This window comes from Zeugodacus cucurbitae, chromosome 6 (genome assembly GCF_028554725.1).
Source record: "Zeugodacus cucurbitae isolate PBARC_wt_2022May chromosome 6, idZeuCucr1.2, whole genome shotgun sequence".
Taxonomy (NCBI): domain Eukaryota; kingdom Metazoa; phylum Arthropoda; class Insecta; order Diptera; family Tephritidae; genus Zeugodacus; species Zeugodacus cucurbitae.
This window is the reverse complement of record NC_071671.1, coordinates 2493326-2509829: the sequence shown is the minus strand read 5'-3', so window position 1 is coordinate 2509829 and position 16504 is coordinate 2493326. Positions and strand designations below refer to the sequence as shown.

General features: G+C 37.3%; 1 protein-coding gene across 1 annotated transcript in view; it reads right to left on the bottom strand.

The window, feature by feature from the left end:
- Positions 1-270: 270 nt before the first annotated feature.
- Positions 271-16504, bottom strand: part of LOC105215647 (uncharacterized) — a 135762-nt gene continuing 119528 nt past the window's right edge. Inside the window, exons 12-13 of the mRNA XM_029042512.2 lie at positions 14382-15076; positions 271-3617 (exon numbers count right to left, since the gene is read on the bottom strand). Of these exons, the coding sequence (XP_028898345.2) occupies positions 2943-3617; positions 14382-15076 (1370 nt within the window). The 3' untranslated portion in view covers positions 271-2942. The remainder of the gene's footprint in view (positions 3618-14381; positions 15077-16504) is intronic.

The following is a 16504-nucleotide window of genomic DNA, read 5'->3' as shown; positions in this document are numbered from 1 at the left end:
ATTAAAAATAAAAAAAAATAAAAATTTAATAAATTAATAATAAAATTTAAAATTGAATAAATTAAATAAAAAAATAAAAAAAAAATAAAAATTGAATAAATTATTAATAAAATAAAAAAAAATATTAAAAATTTAATTATTAGAACATAAAAATTAAAATTAATATATGTTTTAAATAAAATAAAAGGGTAAAAAATAAAAAAAAAAATTAAAGAATAAACTAAAGAATAAAAATAAATCTAAAATATGTTTACCTTTTACTCGCACAGCATCTGAAGAAGAATATATAACAAAAATATTTAAAAAAAACCCAACTCTTAGAAAATATATCTTATACGCTAAAAGTAACTTAAATTTAAATAATTGTACGCTTTAAAATTGTGCAAATGCTTAAAATACAAACTTAAATTAAATTATTTCACCAAAAATCATATTTTTTCATTTAAAATGCTTTGTTTGTGTAATTCACACGCAGCTGCCATATAAATTTTCTTACGAATTTAACTTAAAGTGAATTTAAAAAAATATTTTCTTTACAAATACATATACAAGTCTGTGTTAATTCAATATTCTTATATTCTTTGAGAAAAAGCACTCCATTTCACCGAAAAAACCATTAGCGCAGCTAAAACTGCAAGACAGCAATAAATATAGAATTTGCATAACTACTCAACAATCAATACGAGATTTGGGCCATAACTTTACATATTTGTCTGTATTTTTCACTAAGTGTGTGTGTGTGTTTTTGTAATTTAATTTTTTAGTATATTTAACTTTTTGGTTTGTAGGTAGAAAAATTCATCGAGTTACAATTTTTGTGGGCGGGAGAAAGGATTATTTGATTTCTTTGTTTTTTTGTTTGCTTGTTTATTTTTCGTACAATTTCATCAGTTACTAGTTTTTAACATATATATGTGTGTATACATATTTATTTGTTTGTTAATTTCTTTAGCATATATATATATATTTGTTTAAATCGCATTTAATTGTAGTTTAAGGTTTGCTCACTGTGTGATTTACAGCGCATGTAAATGAAAAGAATTTCGCTTTAACTACTGTGTGTTATGCTATATAGTACTACATATAGAATGATTTTTACATACACAAAATGAAAATATTTTTCAAATATTTTTTGTTTTTAGTTTTAGAATGCAGCACAGTTTTTTAACACATGAATTAAGTGTTTTTTTTAGTTATTTTTGTATTTTATTATTATTATTATTTTTTAAATATAAGCTTAAGTTCGATTTTTATTTTGCATGCATTTGTTGTAGTACATAGTATTCGCGCAAATTTTAGTCTTTTCCGTTATGCTGTAACTTCGTTCAATGTGGCTAACTAAAGTTCTTCAACGCAATCCTTGTTGCTTTATATAATTCTAGGTGTTGTTTGCTATGTATATGTACCATATATGAACGACTTTGCTTAAATTATATGCACACATACAGTTATTTAAATTTTATATACATTTATGTACACTTTTGGGGTTTTACATTGAAATCATACTAAGCGTACTAGTGCTGAAGTTGCCGTATGGATTCGATTTTTATATACACATATATATTAATTATGGCTTTGCATTAGATTTAGCAATAAATTCTGTTTGTAAAATGCTTGTAAGCTAAGCTATACTGCGTGAGTTCATTGCTAAGTGCATGTGGAAGGCTTTGACAAAACTCTGTTGGGGAGTATCAAAAAATTTAATATAAAAAAATATTTTAAAAACTATAATACTCTCCTTGCAACATGTTGTGAGAGCATAAAAATTAAAAATCATTAAGAAAAATTGAATAAGTAAATTGTAAAGCAATAAAAAATTTATAGTGTTCAAAAATGTTGCCTACCTTTTGGCGCATAGTTTAAAATAAAAACTAGTACCAGCACACAAATTGAGTGGGAATGCCACTAAGGTAACTAAAATACGCGATAATGAAAAGTATAATAGTGCTCAAACTAAATTATAACGCCTTAGGCAACTTTAAACTCAAAGCTTTCACTTTCAAAAGCTTTCCTTACATAGAGCTTTTTACTTTTTTTTTACGTGTTTGCTCTAAAAAACAACTCACATCTCAAAAGGTCTATACAGAATTGTATACTTCTCTTCATAGCAGCCTAACTGCACTTAGCAACCACTCCGTGAGCTTTACTTGCGCTTTTCGCCAGCTTACAAGCATTTTTACTTATTTTTCATACAGCTGCTTTTACATATAGACAGTTACATATACATATATATGACTTGCGCAAAGGTACTTGATTTATAAAAGCATTGCCCTTAGCTGCAGTTTAGTTGGCTATAACTAAATGACAATTTACGATTTATCGTCCACACATCAAAGATCACACTAAATGGTACTACTACTCTAACTTAACTTTACTCATTTCATTTGGAAGTCTTATATATTTTGTTCACTTTGCAAAATTCACGCAGACTTTTTTGTACTAAAAAATGAATTTAGAAACTTGTTGTGTGCAAACTGACGAGAAAAATAAATTTTTGAATTTAGATAAGAAAATTTGTTTTTCTATAAAAATAATTTTTAAAATATTTCAGCAGTTACTTAAGGTACTTTGTGCAAGTAGTTCAGCGAAGTTAAAGAAACTGAAATTTATTTAGTTTTAGCTTAAAAGCTTTTTTTAAAGAAAGTCTAAATGCAGTTTCACATCTTCCTTAACTCACCACACCTTTCTTTTTCTTTTGTTTCAAGCTCCTTTACTTTCATTTTGCCACAAGTGAACTCGCTTCAGCTGCCTTATAGCTAAATATTTAGATTACAGTTAATTTACACAATGCCCACATAACGGCATTAATTTCAATGCCTCCACATTTCCCTCCCTGCTTAGGGGACACACTAGACAATTGTGGTGCGCTCCGCATTGCTCGTGCACGTACTACTCCCACCGATGCATACAAATTGACACTTAATGTCATCTTTCGGTAATTCTCAGGAGGCCACTGTCTCATAGTTGCCGCTGCCCAGCAACGCGCCGGCTGAGTTGAGCAATGGCATGCCGGCGCCGCCCGTCGTTGCGGTACCCATTCCCATGCCGCTGAGCGCCGAAAGCGCGCTACCACCACCGACACCGGCGCCGTTGTGTGTGCGCGGCGATGTGAGCAGCGTTTGCGTTGCGGCCAGACTAATATTCCCCGATGTCATCGATGAGGTGAGCGCTGTGGGCATGCCATTCGACGTCATGGACGCCACCGCCGCGGCAGCAGCGGCCGCCGAGGTGTGATGCTGCAGAGCGCCCGGGTGTGGCAGGGTGTTGCAGTGCATGCCGCTGCTGGCGTTGCTGTTGAGACTGCCACCACCACCGCCGATGCCGCCACCGCCAACACCCGAATTGCTGCTGTTCGTTTGTAGTGAGCCATTGGATTGGCCGCTGAGCAGCGGTATGGTGCAGGTGGTGGTCGAGCCGTAGGGCGAGGTGGGTGAGGTGCGCGTCTCGTAGGCGGGCAGGTAGGAGCGTCCGGGTATGCGTGTGTAGATGTTCGGTGGCGTGCGTGTGGAGAGTAGCGGCGGTGGCGCAGTGTAGACGGGCCGTTGTGCGGCGGGTGCGCGCTGCGGTGTGTTGTAGAGACTGAAGGCGGGATTCGTGGTGAGCGAGAGTTCGCCATACTGCAAAGAACAACAACAAAAGGTAAAAGTAAATTAGTAAATGTGTTGTGTGTGTGTGTGTGTGTATCTAAAGTATAAATTTACTAATATTTTTTAAGTGCTGCTTAGCTATGCCGACTTGTTTGTGCAGGCGCCTTAACAAAATTGCGCAGACACGTGTTGCCCGTAGCGCTGACCATTTTAAATATTTAAGCGTTTTTAAAAGCAACATTTCATTTGTATTATTCTAATCTATCTGTCCAGCAGCAATATATTTTCATAGCCTCTACACACGCCTGCTCGTTTACTGTTATTTTTGCCGGCCATTGCACTAGCATTTTACAATCCCACCAGGTTTGTTATGCAACCCTTTTACGCTTCACTTGCACTTAGCTGGTATTAAAAGCAAAAGGCAACATGTCACACCCTCCTTAATTCGTCTATTGTCCCTACCTTACAGTACGCATGTTACTCATACGCCCCGGTCGCTCACTGAAACTGGTCAGTCTTCACTCTCACTGTCGCTCGTAATAATAAGCTCACATCCCTTGGGCATATTGTAGTGCTCGTGTGGCGACTATACTTCGATCTTTTGTTGTTGTTGTTGTTGCATAAAATATAATATACAACTTTTATGCTTGTATAGCATTATTAATACTAAATTATGCAAAGTGACCCGTACACAACTGAACTATTAAGAATGCTTGTGTTGCCTTTCTCTTAGCGCTTGTATACACATATGTTGTTGTGTGGTTGTTGTTTTTGTTTTTATTATGTTTATTATTTTTTGTTATTCTACTTAGACTTAACAAACCAAATTCACACTCACTTGACATGCGAACATAAGCGGACCAATAATGCTAATTCGCCTGGGGACCCAGGCAGACTAGGCACACCAACACAGGCACATATATGTATTTCTATGTATGTGTATGTGTGGAGATGGACTTTAGTGGTTATTGGAAATATATTTGTGATAAATAAAAATTGATGTTTTGTCCGTAATGATTGTGGGGAAATATTGTTGGAGAGCGCTGGGTGTACAATTGTTGTGCATATCAAATGGTTTTTAGAAAAGTATACAGTTTCGATAATGAACAAGATACGACAATTCACGTTATGCCTGCTTTTGTTGCAAGTATTCGCCAGGGACAAGGTCTCCCTACTAAGTGATGATATCATTGATTAATAATATTGTATTAACCTCCACACGTTTTAGGTTAGCATTCAATTTATCTAATTTGCTCAGCGAAAATTAGAGAAGGGTGAAAAAAGTGATATAAAATAGTAATCTTAGATCATTATTCGGACATAATATCCTTAAGCACGACATGACAATTCATATTTTTTAGGGTTTATATATAATATTTCTGTAAATTAAATGCCGCAGAGCCATGTAACCCATGTAACCCACCATACAAAGTAATCATTACTCAAGAAACAATACATGGTTAAACAGATTTATGTTTTCTGGACGCAAGAGATGGAACGTTGTGAAGAAAGGATTGAAGACGATGAAAATACAGTGGAACTTCTCTAACTCGTATCGCCATAATCCACAAAAAACTTGGAGTTAGAGAGACTTCGAGTTACAGAATTTTCATTAAAACATATAAATCTTCAAAAAGCAGTAAACTATATATTTCTACACAGTTTTAGTTATTGACTTCGCATAAAGTTTTTTGTACACGCGTTAAAACATGTATTTTGTAATTTGCTTCTTCCAGTTTGCTACTGTTTAGCTCTTGACGTCTGTATCCCATTCCCTTGTTATATGATTTCTGCAATCCGTAAGTGTAATATCATATTTTTAGTTCAACTCCATACGATATAAAGGGATTCTGACTCTTTTTAAAATCCGCCCTCGATAGTAAAATTTTAAATTGTGTATTATGCCCTTGTCGAAAAGTTCGATTTATGGAAGGAAATTTGAACTTCGAGTTATAGAAATTCGAGTTAGGGAAATAAATTTGTATGAAATTTGGTTTCTAAACTATATTGCCAATTCAAGTTTCGAGTTATGGAAGTTCCACTGCTTTTGATTTTTCATTGAAACAAACTTCTTCAATAGTTTTGTGATTGCTTGACAGAGCATTGTATGAGTAGGTACCAAAAATTAACTCAAGCGAAAAAAAGCCTCATATTTTATGGTTTTTCTCGATAAAGACTAAAACGAAAATCAGGCGAGTGAAAATTTGAATTGTACTTATGGTCCCAATACTGCAACAGCAAATTCAGTGCAATTTTGGTTTCATAGATTCCAGTTCGTTCCACCAAGCTCTAGAAGTCCAATTGCCAAAATTATCGATAAAATAAAGGGAATCGGAGCGTTCGACCGTCTGGAATGCACCGTTTCGATATCCCAGGCGCTAAACATTGCCTAAAAAGCGGAAGGTTTTGTAATGTGTTTGTTGGTATTAGGAGAGAATCGCCGACTATCAGCTGCTAAGCTACGGCCAAACTTTGCATTCGAACTTATACTGTCAACATTTACATCGTCTGCAGAAAGCAATGGCGCAAGAACGGTCAGCTATGGCCAATAAGAGAGGTCAACAGGATAATGACAGAACAAACACATCAATTTTGACTCGCAAGAAGAATCGAGCGTTGGAGTGAGAGGTTCTTATACATCCATATTATAGGGCGCACTTGGTACCTTGGTAGTGATTAGAAGCTGTATCTGCATTTGGTGAATGTTTTCTGTTGGTGGAAATTTCGACTCAAGTGCAGCTGGTGGTATCGACTATCACAGTTTTTGCCAATTGAGATCAGGGATTCAATGTCGACGAAATCAATAGTTGATCGAATTGGGGGAAATAGCATTCTAACTATGCAAAATTAACTCTTTAATTTGATACAAAAATATGGATTTAGTTTACTAGACATAAGAATTAAATAATATTCATACTAATATACAGTGAGCTGAGAAATAATTTTCGCTTTAGAAATATATCAAAAGTAAATTTCAGGTGTACGGTAATGAGACGTAATAAATTGCTATATATTTACACTCAGACAGCACCCAAACATACATCCCAGTATAAAAGTCCATCACACACTTTAATATGTCGTCTGCGGCGGATACAACAGAGCATAAATTGTGCTTTTAATCCAACGAAACTTGAACAACCATACAGTATTTACACTTTGTGTCCACCTCAGCGAACCAACAACAACAGTGTGCACACAAAAATCAACTATTTCGCCACCATTTTCCAACGCAACAAACATTTAGCAATTGTATCAGCTGCCAAACAGCGCTCCACGACATGTGCGACGTGAGCAATTGTGCACACGAATTTTTCTAATTCACTAAATCGCCGAACAATTTACATACAAAAATATTGACGCAACTGAATAAATAACACACTCACATGTGGCGGCAAACGGCGGCAATAACTTTAGTGAGAACATGGAAAAGAAGAAAAAATGAGTGTGTGCTGCTGCTTGTGAGCCACTGTGAATACCTATGAGTGCACACCTGCACGTACGCCGGGCCATTTTATTTCGTTCGGTTGGCATTCATTTGACATTTGACTTCTGTTCGCTGGTATTTGCTGGCATTTTTATTGTGCTGTGTTGTGTTGTATTGTATTGGTGGCTGCTATTGTTTGCCATGCCGTACGTTTGCGGTGCTTACTCAAACAACGGCCGTTAGAGCGCTCAGCAGCGCGTGGGCATATAAATGCCGGGGGAGAACTCACCTTTGCACTCAGCCGATAGAACGTGACAACGATTTCTTTATGGTGACTTTGCATAGCGCACAAATGGTCGAATGAAGTTGATGTGAAATAGAAGAAAAAAATAAAGAAAAAAGGCGCATATGAGGCAGGCGAGTGTGTGTAGTTGTAAGGAGTGCGCATTCAAAGTCAATCGATTTCATGTCGTTGATATGGTGTTCATTGCTATGCATGTGTGTGTTTGTGGCGCACGTGGTGGCATTAGCTGATGGTGTATAGAAAAGTTCCAACACATAATGCTGTATACCATGTTAAATTTGGTGTTGAAAAGTTTGCCAAGACAGCATTTTGCATACTAAACTAAAAATGTTGCTCATACGCCAAGGTGCTTTGCAAGAAGAACAGAGCATACTTTGTAACATAAACAGGTGAGAATAAAATAAGAATGAAAGGTGTGTGCGATGAAAATTAGTTAAAGTTTGGCATAGTTAAGTGCTTCGAAGAAAGTGTACCTTTGTGTGTGGCCTTCAAGCAGTAAATGCTTGATTCGTTGCACACAGTATGTATATAGAACTCAAACTAGAAAATTAACAAAAAAATCTCGAAATAATGCTTTTGGTCTACTGAAAGCCTTCCGCTAATTTATTAAAAGTACCAAAAAGCTAAAAAATTTCATAAATTTTTTCTTAGACAACACTTTTTATCTTCTACGCTCACATACACAGCCTTTGTGGTCCCTCTCTGTGCACCGACTTGTGCCTTCCCAACCATTTGTGCGCAAAGAAAGTGCGAAACTCAGCACATAACACGCTGTCAGGTGCGAGTGCAGCACTTTTTCCAAATAATTTGGCATACAAGCTTAGAAAGTAGTGCAGAAAAAACAACAAAAACTCTCTTCTAGAGCCAAAAAGTCGCTACTTTTGTAGTCCAGAGCTGCATTAAAGTTGACGATGTGTGGCAGCAAGGCGAGAGGCACATGAATGGTGTGGCGGCAAAAACTACAAAGAACTCCCTACTCTCATGTGTTAAACTAAGCGTAAAAGAGTGAGGCAAAAAGTGTCGTGCGCGTATTAGCCAAGTAAAAATAAAAAAAAATAGAACAAAATGGTGAAACAAAGAAAAAAGCAAAAAATACGCAACTTGACAACAACAAGAGAAATGAAAAAAAATCCGCTTTGTTTATTCTAAATTGACAGGTGTCACTACAGCGCGCAAAGTGGAAGCGCACCTGTGGGGAATGTGGCTGGTGTGACACAAATAAAAAGCACGCAAATACCCGAAAATAACAGTAAAACCAAATCAAAAGCAATCACATGAAGTATAACAACGGTGAAATCGAGAAATGTTGCATGCCACAACAAGAAGCAAGTCAGACGAGAATTTATTGAAAATAATAATAAAAAGAAATTTAGTATTTTTTGGTGCTCCATTTGTTATTGTTGTTGTTGTATTATGCGAGGTTAATAAATTTATTTACCAATGAAATATTGCACACAAACTAATAAAAGTGTCAATGCGCTGAATACAATTCAATTTCAGTTATGAACACAATTTTGTATATCACTGTGGCTGTAAGGGTGTTTGTTGCAAGCACACGCATATCAAGGTATGAATGGAATGAATGGAAAATGTAGTGAATGGCAAAAATATATGCATAAGTAAATTGTACGTGTGTGGTGAATTTGTATGTGAGTGTGGTGAATTTGTATGTAAGTGTGGTGAATTTTTATTTGAGTGTAGTGTATGCGTAAGTAAATTGACAATGAATGTATAATAAGAGTACGGCATTTGTACGTGTGTGGTGAATTTGTATAAGTGTGGTGAATATTTATTTGAGTGTGGTGTATGCGTAAGTAAATTGGCAATAAATGTGTAACAATAAAAGCAGGACTTTTGTACGTGCGTGGTGAATTTGTAAGTGAGTGTGGTGAATTTTAATTTGGGTGTGGTGAATTTGTGAAATTGTACTACTATCCAGTGCCACATTTTCGCGACAAATATTTTTAAGGTATCACACTCACTCCTTTACATGCATAAAATATGATGTTGAAGTGTGGCGCGAAGAAGTCTCTGGAATGAATTCACATACATAACATGAAGCAAGTAAAAGTTGAATCATAAAAATGAGCAGCAGAAGATACATTTTTATTATATTTGAAAACGAAAAATGCGGAAAATGTGACGGTTGTACGATTGAGCAGCAACTACTTGGCGCTTGACGAGAAAAATGAGATTTCTCGCTGAGATTTTACTTGAAATGGAAAATATGCAATTTCAGAACAGAAGCTATTTGGGAGAAGAAAAAAATATATTTATATAGAATATAATATTTTTTATAAAAAAGAGTTAGATAAGAGGTATATGATACTCAAGGAGTTGAGGGTGAAATATATTTCGATAAATAGTGGAACTTCTCTAACTCGAATCACCATAATCCACAAAAAAACTTCGAGTTAGAGAGACTTCCGAGTTACAGAAGGTAATTTGTATGAATTTTGACTTCGATTGCCAATTCAATAGTACGAATTATAGAGAACTTCAAGTTAGAGCAGTTCAAGTTATTGAAGTTCAACTGTATTTTCGAAAATTTTACAATTACATATTTGTAATGGAAAAAGTAGTAGTAGAGTAGGCTATAAACATATATTTTACTACTAATTATTCCATTTCTCAAGTCAAACTAATTCAAAAGTATTTCAAAACACTTTAAATTTCAGTTGGCAGCAGTTCACTCAATAAAACCGCAAACACTTGTACAAAACATCTGGCTTAATTGAGTCTCCATCCCTCTCTAAACAACACAAACAAGCGCTCGAACAAATTAGAGAAGCCTTTCAAGATATAAACAACACTTTTGCTGCCGCAAATCACAGCAAACCCAATTCATTTGTTGCCCATATATATATTAACTATCGTCGCAATATGCAAAACGGTATGGAATTTGTCCTAAAAGCGGCAAAATTAGAAACCAAAAACAAAAGCAAAAAAACGACAAGAGCAGATAATTGCTGCCATCATCTACAAGTAATAACTCTTTGCCAGCAAATTTCCCAAATTAGCACAGATGCAGACATAGATTATTATAATTGCATTGCGAGAGTGAGAGAGGAAGAAGACAACTGATATACGATCTCCGGAGCTGCAAGATACATATATAAAATTCTATACATATGTAAATGCTCAGAGATATTTTTCTGATATGATATACCCAAGCGCGTGCCATCGTATTGCCTGGGCAAACAAGAATGTGCTGTTGCTAGGTCCATTGGTATAACTTGCAACAAATTAACCGCAATTAAGGCACTTTAATTAAGCTTGAACACAATGAGAGTATGAGGAATATGACGACCAAAAGCCAGCCCCAATCATGATATGCTTGCTACTCGATAGACTCACATACATATATATTTCTGCTGCTTCTGCCAGTTTTGTGTGTGCGGCTTATTATGAGCAAACAAAGCAAGATACTCGGAAGTGTGTCATATCTTGGCATGAATTCTATGTTAAGGGTTCGACACAAAATTACTTGAATGACAGAAACAATGAACGCGCTGACACACATACTAACATTGCGTAGTTGTGTGTGTGTGTGTGTGGCTGAGTATATTGTCAACAAAATTGAACTCTGACAAATGAGCTCGCAAACACACACATATCTACATATATGTATATATGTACATATGCAATGAGGTAAATATTTGCCAACTATATAGCTAAATGTTGCTGCCGTGTTATATATATATATATATATATATATTGCTATAAGTTGGTTAACAGGCCATCATAATCAGTGGCGCACAAACAAAGTTGCTTGCTCTAGGTGCCTGCCAAAAAAATTTGTAGCATATCCGCAAGGCGCACAGGCGCTCATACAAAAAGAACGCGCTATAAATAGCCGATGAGTTAAATGTATGTTTGAGTGAAACTTGGGAGACTACAGTGACACACATACACATACATATATACATATAATACATGCATATATGTATATATGTATTTATTTATTAAGCGCGAGTGCCTCGTGTGCTCTGCCGGTGTTGACCACTTTGCTAAACTCACATTATTGTCATGTTTTCGTAGCACTTTGGCGTTTGTTTTTTTCAAACTACCTATCTGATGAAAGTATCTGCCTTCCGCTTCCGTTTCCCCTTTCAGCCACTGCTGTAGCGCTTTGCTGTGCTTTACTGTTCGATTGTATATCAAGTACGAGTATATGTATCATGTTAGGGTACAAGCACGCACTTCCGCTCAAGACACACCATGTGACGCCAACAACGATGACGTAGAAAACATTATTAAAAGCAACAACAGCAACAACAACAACAATGCGCTTGACTTGTGACCTCACAGCATGGAGTTTTGCGCTTTTTGACGCGCGCACACACATGTAAGTGATATAAGTGTGTCGCGTTTACGCTTCCGTTTTGACACGCTTTCATGCTGCTCAAGACAACCGAAGACAAGTCGCATTTTGAGAGCTATCAATAAACAAAAACAACAACACACTTATTAATGTCAGAAAACAACAAAAAATTATATGTTACGCGTCATCGCAAGCGGTGTGTATGTGACAAAGCAAACTGTAGTGAATAGGTAAAGGGTGATTTTTTAAGAGCTTGATAACTTTTTTAAAAAAAAAAACGCATAAAATTTGCAAAATCTCATCGGTTCTTTATTTGAAACGTTAGATTGGTTCATGACATTTACTTTTTGAAGATAATTTCATTTAAATGTTGACCGCGGCTGCGTCTTAGGTGGTCCATTCGGAAAGTCCAATTTTGGGCAACTTTTTCGAGCATTTCGGCCGGAATAGCCCGAATTTCTTCGGAAATGTTGTCTTCCAAAGCTGGAATAGTTGCTGGCTTATTTCTGTAGACTTTAGACTTGACGTAGCCCCACAAAAAATAGTCTAAAGGCGTTAAATCGCATGATCTTGGTGGCCAACTTACGGGTCCATTTCTTGAGATGAATTGTTCTCCGAAGTTTTCCCTCAAAATGGCCATAGAATCGCGAGCTGTGTGGCATGTAGCGCCATCTTGTTGAAACCACATGTCAACCAAGTTCAGTTCTTCCATTTTTGGCAACAAAAAGTTTGTTAGCATCGAACGATAGCGATCGCCATTCACCGTAACGTTGCGTCCAACAGCATCTTTGAAAAAATACGGTCCAATGATTCCACCAGCGTACAAACCACACCAAACAGTGCATTTTTCGGGATGCATGGGCAGTTCTTGAACGGCTTCTGGTTGCTCTTCACCCCAAATGCGGCAATTTTGCTTATTTACGTAGCCATTCAACCAGAAATGAGCCTCATCGCTGAACAAAATTTGTCGATTTGTCGATTTTTCGATTTGTCGAACCGAACACTGATTTTGGTAATAAAATTCAATGATTTGCAAGCGTTGCTCGTTAGTAAGTCTATTCATGATGAAATGTCAAAGCATACTGAGCATCTTTCTCTTTGACACCATGTCTGAAATCCCACGTGATCTGTCAAATACTAATGCATGAAAATCCTAACCTCAAAAAAATCACCCGTTAGCATACTTTTCAGCGCTTTTCAGATTTTTTTGTGATTAAATGTAGTGAGTTATTATTTAATGGTATATTGCTTTGTATACATACAACAGCTCCTTTGAAGTTGTCATTATATAAGGAGCAAGGAGCATACACCCCCAATTCATAAGCGAAAAATAAAAATGTTGACAATCATTGAAATGTTGACAGCAAGACACAACCAATGAAATAGAAAAAAATACAAAAAAAAAAAAACAAAAAAAAGCTACAACAATAAGCCATTTAGGCCTCAAAATGATGTCGATGACATTGCTTGCATGAAAGTAGGAAATAAAATGGAATACACTTGTCAATATGACAGCGAAACAGTTGTGTTTGAATGTATGAGGTAGAGGCTTGTACAAATGTGGGCACCAATCAATATATAAACACATATGTAGGAACTGTAAATTAAGCGCTGTGGCAATGTCGACGGCGTTGGCTCGAATATGTTGCTGTGTGTAGCAACTGTTGATGACGTTGACAATGATGATGACAACAGCAAATTATTTCACACTATTGACAGTTTATCAAATTGATTTAGTTGAGGGAAAACAACAACAACAAAAGCAACGAAAAAAGAAAAAAGAAAAGAATAAAACAGAGCGAAGAACTCAAATGTGTGGCTGTGTAATATGAAACCACTCGCTTAATATACACTTATGTGGGAATTGTAATGAGGACAGCTGAAATGATTGGGGATTTATTTTGAGCGAATATAAGGATCTCTACTATTAATATTAGGGGATTTAGCTGAAATTTTGAGTGGAGCAAAATATTTTTTATCTAAGAATAGAATAAATTAGGTTGTCATCAGTGGCCAGAGTAAGATTAAACTTGTATAATATACAATAACAAATCATATAATGTTTCCACATATTTAAGAATAAGAAAATATCCAAATTTAAATTCCATCGACCATACACATACCTTATACCCTACTCAACATTTTTTTGCAACCTTTTAGCTGTTCATAAACAGTTACACTACTGCCCTTTCATACTTCCCAGCAAGCGCCGAAGCGCCTAAAAACTTTCGCACAACTTTTTGCTTGCGTCCAACGAAAGTGGCCTGCCTTTTTACTAGGTCACTCGCAAGATTATCAAATAAGATTAGACAACAATTGCATACTTTGAGGCGTTGAAGCGTTACCGAAAAGTTGCTTCTTTAAGCAAACTTGTTTATTTTACGAGCAATGAAAGTTTGTGCACAGCTACGGCAAAGGTCTGAGAGCAAGTTTGCTCAAAAATCGTTGACAACAAAACTAATTAGCTTAAACACCGAGAGCAAACTAGAAAGCATGTGAGTGCAAGTAAAGCGTAATCAGTTTAGAGCAACCTTTGAGCCTAAAGCAGCCACTTGACATGTTTATCATGTGGCAAGGCTTTGCTTTCATATGCTGAGTGGGCATGACTGACAGCTTTTGTAACTAATTTTCTTGTGTACGCCTAATTGAACAGTATTTAATGATAATCAGTGCCTTATATACCCCTACTATAGCAATAGATACATTTTTTTGTGTGTGTATGAAATCAATTAACACACTCACCTGCTTGCCGAAAGTGGGCGACAGCGAAGGCGGTGGCGGTGACCCCGTATTGATGCGCGTCGGTGGCGTGTAGAGTATACGCTGCGACTCGATATTCAGCCGATCGAACGCCTTCTCCTCCAGGTGAAATTCATCCTCGCTGTTTGTCTCCTGCGGCACCACGTCCGGATTTTTATCCTCCAAACTCGAGTGACTGCCCATGTTGCGCGACAGCGGCTCGGCGCTGCCCTTATCCGCCTCCGTTGTGGTGGTATCGCCATTGGGTCGACGCGCCGCCTTCGGGCGTACACGTAGGAAAATCACAATGCAGATAGCGATCAACACCACCGTCGCGACAATGCCCAACAAGGCGCCCAGCAGTGGCGTGAGCTGCACCAGCACAGCGGTGGATGAGGCGGTGCGTAGCAGCGGTGCGGAGAGTGTGCGTCCGCGTACGCGAAACGACGCTTTGCTTGGACCTTGCGCATTCACGGCTGTGATGCGTATCACGAAGACCGAATCGCTGGGGAGTCGCTTGACGGTGAACTCAGCGTACTTGAAGGAGGTGTTGTAGAGTATTTGGTTGGTGAGCTCGTCTTTGACCTGCACGTGGAAGTGCTGCGGTATGCCGCCGTCGTAACCGGCGATGCATTGTATTTGTATGGAGTTGGCGGTGGCATTGTAGGCGGTGCAGTTCTTTACCGGATCGGGGAAGTCTGTTAAGGGAAAAAAGGAAGATTTTGAGTAAAAATTTAAGATAGTATTAAAATTCCATAAAAATAAGTAAAGTGGTACATTTAACGGCATTTTTGCTGCACTTCAGCTGTGACCTTGATTTATTATTATACGGTTCATAGCTCATAAAACTCAAACAAAAATACGCTGCATCGTCACTTAAATGCACAACTAAATCATATAGCAGTAGGCCCACACCCAAATAGTTTATGCGCCAAAATGTATGCTACACAAACGCCTACGCCATTTACACTAAGGCGCACTTGAGCAAGCTGTTTCTTGGCAATGCCGCTCAGCCTTTTAGGGTCAATAGTGCACTTCACGTTGGCACAGAAAGGCACCCACCACAAGTGTGCGCTGTGGTCCCCGAAACACCTTGCCGTTGCATGGCGGTTTAAAGCTGTAGTTGATATGTGTACCAGGCTGTGATTGTTGTTGGTGTGGCATGCTTTCGTGGCGTGCAATTGTGGTTTTATTGTTGTTTAGTTGTTTATTTATTTCTTACACATTTTCTCTATGCGCTCTCAGCAGTGCAGGCGCTTGAAAAGTATGAGTAGAAACAAAGGTAGCGCTACGCAGCAAATGCAGTGAAAGGCGAAAGTTGTGTGTGTGGCAAGTAAAACAAGCGCTTACAAGTGGATAGACAAGCAGTAAAATTGAATCAGCAACAAACTAAACAAGCAGCGAGGTGGTCACATACAATCTAACATGAAAAAGCTTGTATATAAAGTGAAAGTATACTTGTATCTCAGTTTGTGTGTAAAATGATGTGGGCGTAGCGGTAATTACCCAGCAGGGAAAATAGTTTTACTCAAGTTGGAAAAAAGTTTATACTTCAGAAGCAGCTTCGAGGTCTATATTATGCACAGTGTGCAACAATTTCAGATTTTGGCAAGAGAATATGAGCTGAAAGACTCTCGCAGTAAGAGCTCTCTTCAGCAAAAGTAAGTTTTGTGAAAATTTTTATCCCTTGGCGTTTTTAGACTATTTTTTTATAAACTGCATAAAATAACATCTGAAGATCGCTTGAGTAGAGCTCCTTCAGAGAATTAATCGGCGGAAAGTCTTGGTCAAGTAGTCCTCAGATAAAATCTCTATTAAAACAAGGTAAGAACCCTTTGAGTATAAGAAATATGTATTCATCCTAGATGTATGCTATATATTTTTTTATTTTCACGTGATCTTTGTTCGAGAGCCAGTTCAAATAGGTAGCTCAGAGAAGAACCACGAATTTTCTATATACCTCTTGTAAGTTGTTCTCACCTCTGAGAGAAGACAAGTGAACTAGTGGGTTTCAAAAAGCCTTAAAGCCAGACCAGTACTGTTTTCTCTGCTTGGAACTGAAGGAAAATATATATTTCTACCCACGCACATATAAAAATGACCGTTTTTGCAGCATCGAGGGTTTA